We start from the raw sequence: 10,228 nt of genomic DNA on the forward strand, positions 1-10,228 counted from the left end.
TGGAGGATCGTGCCCTCATGGCTCCTCTGTAACTCCTGGTCCTGGGGAAAGAGGATGCAGTGGCCCAGTGGTTTAATGCTCCAAACCCACCAGCAGCTTCACAGAACACAGACCTGGCCATCAGCCCCATCAGGGTGATGGCCTAGGAAGCCCTCTGGGGCAGTTCCAGTCTGTCACATGGGGTCATTGTGAGTTGGGCTCGACTTGAGGGCACCCAACAGCCACACCCCTGGGGATGGACCCCCACCCGGGAGAGCTCCCTGTGTCAGGTTCATGGGGCCACACGGGCGGAGAGCAAGTCCTAAACCTGAGCCCTCTGGGTCGTGAAAGGGCCCCTCACAACTCAAACCAAACTCACTGCCATCAAGCTGATCCCCACTCTGAGCAACCCCCATGGGGTTTCCGAGGTGGTGAACCTTCACGGAAGGCGACGGGCCCGTTTTCCTTCTGCAGGTGGCTGGTTGGTTTGAAGGGCCGTGAAATGCCCTGGGTACTGTGCCACCAGAGCTCCTTAAAGGAGCAGACTAGACAGAACCAAGCACTGATGGGGGGGCAGATGCCAGCGGAGATAGGCACAGGACAGACGGACAGCAGGGCTAGAGGAGCCGGAAGACAGGAGCCTTCCCTAGAGCCGCGTCCTGAATCCGTATCTCTAGCCCTCTGAACTGGGAGAAAACATACTTCTGTTTGTCAAAGCACCCCCTTATGGTATTTCTGCAACAGCAGCTAGAGAACCGGGACGGAGGCTAAGACACGCTGCCTGTGATGACGAGGCTGGTGGCACAGGGGCCGAGGACGGGGGTGAGGGGAGGGCAGGAGGCGCAGCACAGAGGCGGGGCTCACCGGGGGCAGGGACTGCACGATGTCACTGTGGTAGATGTAGCCTGTGTGGGGCAGCACGGAGGTGGACGAGAAGCCGGAGAGCGTCTTGCGCTGGGCTCCGAGCAGCATGATGTTGCAAGCGGGCATCTTGGAGAGGTTGGTCAGGCCCCCGGCCACACCTGCGGGGACGGAGGGAGGGTGGTCAGCTAGCTACTGGTCACACCCGCAGCTGCAGGGACGGGGGATGGAGGGGGGCGTCAGCAAGGTGCAGGACAGGCTTGGGGTCCAAAGACCCATTTCTGCTTGTGCTAAAGAAGGAAACGGAAGGCGGGCAACGTGCCCGCAGGCAGGGGCGCTCTCGCACCCCCACGGAGTCCTGGTTTCCTCTGAGAGCTCTGCTCCCCCGAGTGAAGAACGATATGTGTCTTTGTTCCCACCAGTTCCGCAAAGAACACAGGCACACGTGCGTTAAAGACGGAGAGCAAGACCCCCACACCCCACGGCTCTCGCCCTGCTCTGGACACTGGGCAGTCGGCAAATCACAACCCCGGGCTCCAGGCTTCGAGGAGGAAGACCTCCCCCCAGAGGCCCAGGCTGAACCAGGAGGGTCCTGAAGCGGCGTTATGACAACGGGAACACAGCTGCCCCGTTCCCGGACAAAACCATCTTTACAGAAGCGGATTGGGCTGCCAGGTCCTTGCCGGTAATCCACTCAGTCGGCTCACAGTGCCCTCACATGGGTCACAGCAGACTGCGCCACGGGGGTCAATGGGGGGCTTTTCAGAAGTACGTCACCGGGCCCCTCTTCGGAGGCCCCTCTGAGTGGACTTGGACCACCCACCTCTCCATCAGCAGCCGAGTGCTGACCCATCCACGCCGCCAGACTCAGTCCCAGGCGAGGCGGCCCGCCCCCCATCTGACCCCGCGGAAGCCAGCTCAGGCCCCGCACGGGCGCCGCTCGCCTGCAGGTCTCACCCATGATCTTGGCGGCGGTGGACGCGCCGACGATGATGGAGAGGTTGGGCGCGATGAAGGACATGCGGGACTCCACGTACTCGTAGATGCGGTGCTTGGAGGCGTTGAGCTCCAGGGCCATGTCGCAGGCCTCCTCCAGCCGCTCCAGCTCCTCCTCCGACAGCTGCTGCCTGGGGGCAGGCGGCACGGGGTTGGGCCCCGGCCCACCCCAGGGTCCACCCGACTGCTGCCAGAGCCCTTCCTCTTGCCCAGCCTGTGCCTGCGTGTGTACTCGGTGTGTGTATGTGTCTGCGTGTGTATATGTTCACATGCAAATATATACACATGGACAGGTGCACACACTGTATACATCTGTATCCGCACACGTGTATACGTACGTGTGCAGTGTGCATACACATGCATGAGCACATGTGCACCTGTATGCATGTCCAAGTGCACGTCTATGTACACGTGTGCATCTGCATGTGTACACATGTGCATGCCTGTACAGTGTGCAAACATAGACATGTACACGTGCACATGTGTAAGCTGTGCAAACATGCCTGTGTGCACATGTACTTTTGTGCACTCATGCACCACATGTACCCAGGGATTGCAACCTGTGTTCCCAGGACGGATGAGCCGCCCACCTTGGGCCTGGCCTCCCTCCTCTGTGAGCCGGGCAGTGGTTCTGAAACACAGCACCAAGATCCAACACCCAAACCCGGTGCCGTCGAGCCGAGGCCGACGCGTGGCAAGCACGTTACAGGGCGGGACTGAGTTCGGTGGGGTGCTCTTGGCTGCCCTCGTGCTGCAGCAGGCTGCCAGGCCTTTCTTCCTGGGTGCTGGGGGTTCGAACCAGGAACCTGACACACTGCAAAGTCCTGACTGCTGGGCAGGAGGGAGGGACTGTGGTTGAGAACAGGCGGCTCGGAGGGGAGGGGGCAAGCTGCGTGGGTGCCATCAGGAGCCCCCAGGAGGCCGTGTTTGCCCGCCACGTGCATCTCCGCCAGGCCCGGGCCACCCGCCGTGTGCGTACCCCTGGGTGGTGGAGGCTGTCACGCTGACGACCATGATGGTGGCGTTGGTCAGGATCTGCTGCAGGTTCTCGTTGTTCTTACACTTGTCCAGGCTGTTGCCCAGCTCCTGGGGGTGGGAAGCAAGGAGACGGCAGAGGCTCGGCACGGATGGCCTTCACTTGCACCTGGCCTCCCCCACGGGGTCTTGTGACAGACCCAGCCGGGCCCCTAGAAGGAGATGCTGGTGTCCTAACCCCTGGACCAGCTGACTGTGACCCTGTTCAGGGCTTTTCTTTGCGGATGTTTCTCTGGTGGCGCGGTGCCTCAGGCATCTGACTGCTAACCAGAGGGCTGGTGGTTCAAACCCCCCAGCCACTGCTCAGAAGGAAGGTTGGACAATCTACTTTGTAGCGATACCGCCTCGGAAACCCAGGGAGAGGTCGCTATGGACAGCAGTGCATTGGGTTTTGGTTTATCGTGCTTTGGGTGAAAGGTTACAGAGCAAACTGGTTCTCCGCTCAACACTTTATCCCCATTGTGCTTCGTGACATCGGTTGTGGTCCCACCATTCAGCAGCTCTCTTCCCACCTCCTCCCTGTGTTTCCCATTCCCATTCCTCCTCCTTCCCACCCCTTCCTTCCGAGCTTCTCCCTGGGAAAATGCTGCCCCTGATCTCACGGGGTTGCTTGTTCCAAGGAGTGCGTGCCCCCCTGTTGGTCCTGTTCACCTTACAAGCCTGTGTCTGTCATTCAGCTAAAGAGCCACGGGGTGAGTGCAGTCCCAGCCCTGAAGGGAGGCTAAGGGGATGGGAGTGTCACCGGTCTCCACCAGACCAGTGAGCTGGTCTCGTTTCTTTGCAGATACTGTCAGTGAAATACATCACACTGCAGTGTCCTGAACAGAGCGTGAGAAAAACATAGAACTAGACTCCGACATAAAAGTGACTGCAGCGATCGTCCTAACAGAGGCTGGTGGAACCTGAGACTGGCCCACAGACACCCCTCCGGCCTGGAACTGAGCCCACGCCCGCGATCACCTCTCAGCCTCACAACACACGGGCCCGAGAAGGGAAGCAACACCCGTGAAGAACGCGCTTCTCAGCACGATCAACCACACAAGACCGAAAGGGCAGCCTGTGCCCCCCAAAAACCAAGCTCCAAAGGCAAGAAGGGGCAGGAAAGAAGGCTGAACGTACACGGGGAACCCAGGGAGGACGTGGGACAAGTGCTGTTACACTGAGGTGATTCCAACTCATGCCACGAAACAAAATGTAAAGTGTCAAGTGGGAAACAGGTGTGCTGTGTAAGCTACCACTCGAACCCAAACCCCCAGGCTGCAGTCAGGTGGGTCTGCATCCTGTGTGACTGCGGTCTCCTAAAAGGACCGAGGAGGCGGCAGCCGCACGGGGGACGGTGCCGCCCGGAACCAGCCCCACCAAGGCCTACCAGCAGCAGCAGAGGGAGCAGCACGGGCGGCTCCTGCCCCCAGAGCCCTCAGCAGAAGCCAATGCAGCTCACACCCTGATGTGGACCTCCCACCTCTGAACTGCAGGACAGTCCACTTCTGGTCTCCAAGCCACCCTGCTGTGGCCTTCTGTTACTGCAACGCTAGCAGCAAAGGTCCCCAACCCTGACGGGCCTGTCACAGACTACAGCGTCCCCCAAAGATAAACTGAAATCCTGACCCGCGGCCCTGTCAGCAAGGGCCTTGTGGCACAGCTGGTTTGTGCCCGACCACTAAAGAAAGGAACCTGGTGGCACAACGGTTAAGTGCTCAGCTGCTAACCAAAAGGTTTGAATCCACCGGCCGCTCCACGGAGGGATAGACCTGGTAATGTGCTCCCAGAAAGACGCCAGCCTCGGGGACCCAATGGGGCATCCGACCCTGCCCCGTAGGGTCACAACGCATCAGAATGGACTCAACGGCACCGACTGACCAACCCAAAGGCTGAGGGGTCAAACTCATCCAGCAGTGCTGCCCAAGAAAGGCCTGGTGATCACTTCCCTACAGATTACAGCCTGGGAAACCCAACGGGGCAGTTCTAGTGAGTCACATGGGGTCACTGAGTTGAATGCATTCAACAGCACCTAGCAACAAGAGCAACAAGTAATGTGAAGGTTGGGGGTTCAAACCCACCATGCGGTACCATAGCAGAAAGGCCTGGCAATCTGCTTCCCTAAAAATTACACCCAAGAAAACCCTACGTTGGGTCACCGTGAGGCAGAACCTACTCCACAGAACGACTGCTTCCCAGGCTGCCCACCCCCGCCGCCTACCCGCTCACCTTGACCGTGCGGATGTAATCCAGTGCGTTGGGCACCAGGGACTCCAGCTCGGGGAATCGCTTTGAGTACTTATCCCGGATGAACTTATGGATGATGTCTAAGGGGGACACAGAAGGGAGCAGTCCGATAAGGCAGGGCGGGCTCAGCTGGGGCCCCAACGTCCATTTCCCCAACGTCCGTTTCCCCTTCTCTCGTCAGGAACTGTACCCTGGGTGCTAGCCGGGCACACGGCCAGCCAGGCTGGAGGCTGCGTGAACCGCCTGCCCTCGACGCTGCTGTTACCATCTGCTTCTGGTGAGTTGGCCCCGGCTCACAGTGACCCGTGAGCAGAACACGTGCAGAACATGTGACTCACGTGCAGAACAGAACCGAACGCTGCGGTCCCGCGCCATCCCCAGGACTGGCTGCAGAGCGGACCACTGTGAGCAGCGGGGCTTCCCGGGCTGACTGTCAGGCCAACGGGGCTTTCCTCCCGGCCCAGCTTAGTCTGGAAGCCCCTCCGCACGGGCCAGCACTGCCCCCCTAGACGCTACGTGAGCACAAAAGCCGCTCCTCTTGTCCAACCCACCCTGTCCCAGCACTGGGACCTGCATTCTCACCAATACGAGGTTCTGGGGGCGGGACTCTGAGAAAGGCAGTGCAAGACAGCAGCCTGGGTCCCGCCCATCTCCCCTACTCGGGGACAACGGAGGGTTCAGGGAACAGCACACCATCTTGCTCGGGGATGGTGGGGAGGTCGTGGGCCACTGCCATCCCCGCCGGCCCTTCTCAGCACTCACTCAGCTCATTCTCGATCTCCACGGTCAGGTTGTTGGCATCCACAATGACCCGGTATTCGGGGGCTGCCTCTACCGGGCCCATCACTGTGAAGAGGAGACACAGCCTGGGTGTGGGTGTGAGTGTGAACCACACCCAGTCCCTCACTGGAGGGAAGGAGGGGCACAAGGGTAAAGGGGAGGACAGTGTATGCGTCCACGTGTCTCCAAACGTGCCCTAGACCAGCAGCCCCGCCTGCCTGCGACCTCTCCCTCTCCAGTCCGGCCTCCAGGCCACGCTGGGTGTGTTTATTTATTTATTTCAACGGCTTTTATTGAGATGTAATCCCGTACCATACAACCACTGATTTAAAGAGCGTACGTAACTCAACTGTTTTCTGTATATTCAGATACGCATGATTTTAGAACACTGTCATCACCACGGAGAGAAACCCCACACCCTTCAGTGGACACTGTCTCCCTGACTCGTCTCCTCCTGCACCCGGAACTAAAAGCCAAACTAAAGCAGCTGCAAGCTGCGTTGATTCCCGCTCACGACAACCCCGTGTGTCAGAGCAGAGCCGCTCCCACGGGCTTTCATGTCACAAGCAGCAAAGAAGCCCAGGGGCCCGGCAGGACGGATGGACGGGGGCGCGCAGTCACCTTCTGCAGCTTTGGCCTGCTTGCTGATGTACTCCTCGATTTTCATCATGATCTCAGCAAACTGTGCGGGCGGGAGAGCGGCGTCAGAGGCCAGGAGTCTTCGCCGAGAGCCACCGCCACCCCTCCCCGGCCGGCAGCAGCTCCAGCGTCCACCTGCACCCCTCGGGGCCCGCTCACCATCTTGCTGTCCCACAGCTTGGCGATGCTCTTGACTGAATCCCCGGACAGGTCCAGCTGTGTCTCCTCCTGCACATCCTCTATTGCTGGCTCCTCCTCTTCCTCCCCATAGCTTCCTCCTTCCTCCTCTTCAGCGGCCTCCTCCAGGTCAGCCAAGAGCTCGTCCGCCAGAGACATCCTGAGGCCTGCAGGCAGGGAAGGCAGAATCCAGTCAAACCTTGCCCCGACCAAATCCTCCCTCATTCCCAGGCATGAATTATCCCCCAGACGTCTCTGTTCCTTCTCCATCAACCTAGCACCAGGGCTCCAAACCAGTTCTTTCACCTTTGCTGAGAATTTCAATTCCACCCTCTAAAAAGCTCTGGTAGCATAGTGCCTAAGGCACTTGACTGCTAACCAGAAGGCTGGTGGTTCAAACCCACCAGCCACTCCTCGGAAGGAAGATGGGGCAATCTACTTCCATAGTGATACTGCCTCGGAAACCCAAGGAGGGGTCGCTATAAGTTGGGTCCGACTCAACAGCATGTAAGAACAAGAGTCACCCAAGGATTTTGTGAAAGTGTAGATTCTGATCCGGCATATCTGGAGTGAAAAGGAGCTCTGGAGGGGTAGTGGTTAAACATGGGGCTGCTAACCAGAAGCTCAGCAGTTCGAACCCACCAGCTGCTCCGCGCTGTGGGAGAAAGATGAGGCAGTTTCCTGTAAAGGTCTGCAGTCATGGAAACCCTACGGGGCAGCTCTACTCCGCCCCACAGAATCACGGAGTTGGAACTGGCTCCATAGCTGTGGGTTCGGGTTTGGATTTGGGGTGCAAAAGCAACTTCTAAGCAGGAGGCCGAGCTAGAATGATCCGGTTCGAAGCCCTGCCTAGCATGGAGGAAGCAGCCCGGGGGGAGTAATGGTTAAGCGTCGGGCTGCTGAGAGGTCGGGAGTTTAAAGCCATCTAGCCGCTCCGTGAGCGAAAAGACCTGGTGATCTGCTCCCGTGAAGGTGACGGCCTAGGAAACGCGACGGGGTAGTTCGACCCCGTCACGTGGGGTCGCTCGGAGTCGGAATCGACCCGAGCGCCTCTTCGCTCCCCTCTTTACTGACTCAACACCTCCTCGGCTTCAGGCGTCATGACGTGTGTATGAGATCACCTCCCGGACGACGCACCGCACACCCTGTGTGGCTACCCTAAGCCACGTCACACAGTTGTGATTCCTTAAGCGATTACGCGATTAAAGCTGCTTCTCGCGCCATAAATTAAAGGCCTACTAGGCACAGAACGATTTTTGCTGCAGCCATATCCCCAGGGCCATAACTCGCCTTTGCGCAAGTGAATTAATCAGTCTATAAGGCCCGCCATTCTCCTTCCACGCTTCCTCCCCAAGACCCAGGGGTCTGGCCTCCCGCACCCTCCCTTCATCACACCGACCTTTTTCCTCCTCGCAGCACCGGCTCCAAGAGATAAGCGTCCCAACAGCAGTCGGCGCTCACTGATGACGTTCACACCCGCGCCGTTACCGAGAGGAAAACTGCGGTCTGATTGGCCACCTCCCCGGGTCATTCCCAGCCGCGTTTGGAACAACAACTTTATTAGCAGCAGCCGCTAGGCTCAGAAGGGCTAGGGCAGGAAAGCGGAAAGGGGCTTAGCGGGCTCCCGGCCCGCCGTGGTCTGGGTCTGGTAAGTGGAGGACCGCTGTAGGCAGACGACAGGGTGTCAAGATGAGAATGAAAGCCGGTGGCAACTTAGACGACTGGTGGTGGCGTTAGCCGAGAACGCAAGGCCTCTAAGCAAGGTCTTGGGGTAGAGGAGATTGTGTGTGTGTGTGTGTGGGGGGAACGAAACCGGAAATACGGAACTACAACTCCCAGGAGGCATAGGGGTTTGGGGCCCTAGTTCTTTAACCGGGCAACGTGATGGAACAGGTAGTTTTTCGAAGGCCTTGATATAGAGGTTTGTGCCTGGGGGTTGGACCTTCCCAAGCCTGCGGCGCCGGGAGCAGTAGCGAGATGGAGCTGGAACAGAGAGAAGGGTAAGTGTCTGAGCCCTTCAGAAAAACTACGAATCCCAAGAGACGTAGGGGCTGCAAATTCACAACTTTCTGCGCTTTTTCCCCTAAGGGCTGACGGGAATTGTAGTTCAGGTAATTATCTACGCTCGTCTTATAGGGGTCTTTTAGGGACTAGAGTCTGTCCTCAAGCATTCTGGAGAAAGCCAAGGGCCCGTACTCCTAGGCCTGAGGGAGGAATAGGAAGGAGGGGCTGGGGGGGTCAGCATTCCCGGGTCCGAGGGAGGAGGAGCCGGAGATAGGGACCCCTGGGTCTGAGGAAGGAGGGACGGGGGGTCATGACTCCTGGGTTCGAGGGAGGAGGGGGTTGGGGGGGGTCATAACCCCTGGGTCCGAGGAAGGAGGGACGGGGGGTCATGACTCCTGGGTCCGAGGGAGGAGGGTTAGGGGTCAGGACTCCCCGGTCCGAGGGAGAAGGACTGGGGGGGTCAGGGATCAGGGCCTTGAATTCCCCCGGGTCCTGGGGGGAGGAAGGGTTGGGAACCCGGATTCTGTGGCTCCGGGGGAGGTGGCGGGGGCTGGGAGTCCCGGGAGCCTGAGCGCCCTGGCCCCGCAGGACCATGGCCGCCGTGGGCTTTGAGGAGTTCTCCGCGCCGCCCGGCTCGGAGCTGGCGCTGCCGCCGCTGTTTGGCGGCCACATCCTGGAGAGCGAGCTGGAAACCGAAGTGGAGTTTGTGTCCGGCGGCCTGAGCGGCTCCGGGCTGCGCGAGCGGGATGAGGAGGAGGAGGCGGCGCGGGGCCGGCGGCGGCGGCAGCGGGAGCTGAACCGCAGGAAGTACCAGGCGCTGGGCCGGCGCTGCCGCGAGATGGAGCAGGTAGGTGAGTGCGCATCCCCCGCCTGGGGGCGCCCTGGCCGGATGCCCGCCTCCCAGCCGCCAGGGTGCACACGACGGGCCTCCGGCTCTCACCTTCCGTCCTTTCGTCCCTTCTTCCTTTCTCAACCCTGTGCAAGGCCCTGGGAGAGCTGTCTTTTCTAGAAGCTTCCCTGACAGCCCAGCTCCTGCAGCTGGTGTTCTCCACCGACGCCGGGGCGCACGCATTCGCCCAAGCGGAGCTGGGGCTGGAAGCTGCAGCCTGAGCCATTACCCTAACCCCATCTAACCGCCCCTCGCAACATGCAGGCCTAGCACACCGTCCCAGGACTTCCTGGTGGAGGGTTCAGGAAGCATCTACAGATGCCTCTCCAGGAACCATGCCTGGTGCCTGACGCACAAGAGGGGTTGGGTTTTGAAAACAGGGATGAATGAGAGGGTAAGTAAAAGATTCAGTTGAGATTCATGTGGATGAAACCCAGAAAACCAAACCCCGCTGCTGAGTCCATTCTGACCCACAGCGCCCCTAGAGGACAGAGTGGAACTGCCCACAAGGTCTCCAAGGCTGTCAGTCTTTATGGGAGCAAAGCCCAAACCACACCCACTGCCATGGAGTCCATTCTGACCCACAGCGCCCCTAGAGGACAGAGTGGAACTGCCCACAGGGTCTCCAGGGCTGTCAATCTT

General features: G+C 59.5%; 2 protein-coding genes across 2 annotated transcripts in view; one reads left to right on the top strand and one right to left on the bottom strand.

Annotated features, from left to right (window-relative positions):
* Positions 1 to 6,852, bottom strand: part of PRPF31 (pre-mRNA processing factor 31) — a 12,832-nt gene extending 5,980 nt beyond the window's left edge. Inside the window, exons 1-7 of the mRNA XM_007956934.2 lie at positions 6,676 to 6,852; positions 6,499 to 6,559; positions 5,860 to 5,943; positions 5,080 to 5,177; positions 2,816 to 2,922; positions 1,798 to 1,967; positions 844 to 1,001 (exon numbers count right to left, since the gene is read on the bottom strand). Of these exons, the coding sequence (XP_007955125.1) occupies positions 844 to 1,001; positions 1,798 to 1,967; positions 2,816 to 2,922; positions 5,080 to 5,177; positions 5,860 to 5,943; positions 6,499 to 6,559; positions 6,676 to 6,852 (855 nt within the window). The remainder of the gene's footprint in view (positions 1 to 843; positions 1,002 to 1,797; positions 1,968 to 2,815; positions 2,923 to 5,079; positions 5,178 to 5,859; positions 5,944 to 6,498; positions 6,560 to 6,675) is intronic.
* Positions 6,853 to 8,670: 1,818 nt separating this feature from the next.
* Positions 8,671 to 9,807, top strand: TFPT (TCF3 fusion partner). The gene is made up of 3 exons (XM_007956951.1): positions 8,671 to 8,693; positions 9,286 to 9,544; positions 9,682 to 9,807. The coding sequence occupies exons 1-3, from the start codon at positions 8,671 to 8,673 to the stop codon at positions 9,805 to 9,807; spliced, it is 408 nt and encodes a 135-aa protein (XP_007955142.1).
* Positions 9,808 to 10,228: the final 421 nt, after the last annotated feature.

The sequence above is a fragment of the Orycteropus afer genome, unplaced genomic scaffold, assembly GCF_000298275.1.
Source record: "Orycteropus afer afer isolate SDZICR_OR568_19922 unplaced genomic scaffold, OryAfe1.0 scaffold00689, whole genome shotgun sequence".
NCBI lineage: Eukaryota > Metazoa > Chordata > Mammalia > Tubulidentata > Orycteropodidae > Orycteropus > Orycteropus afer.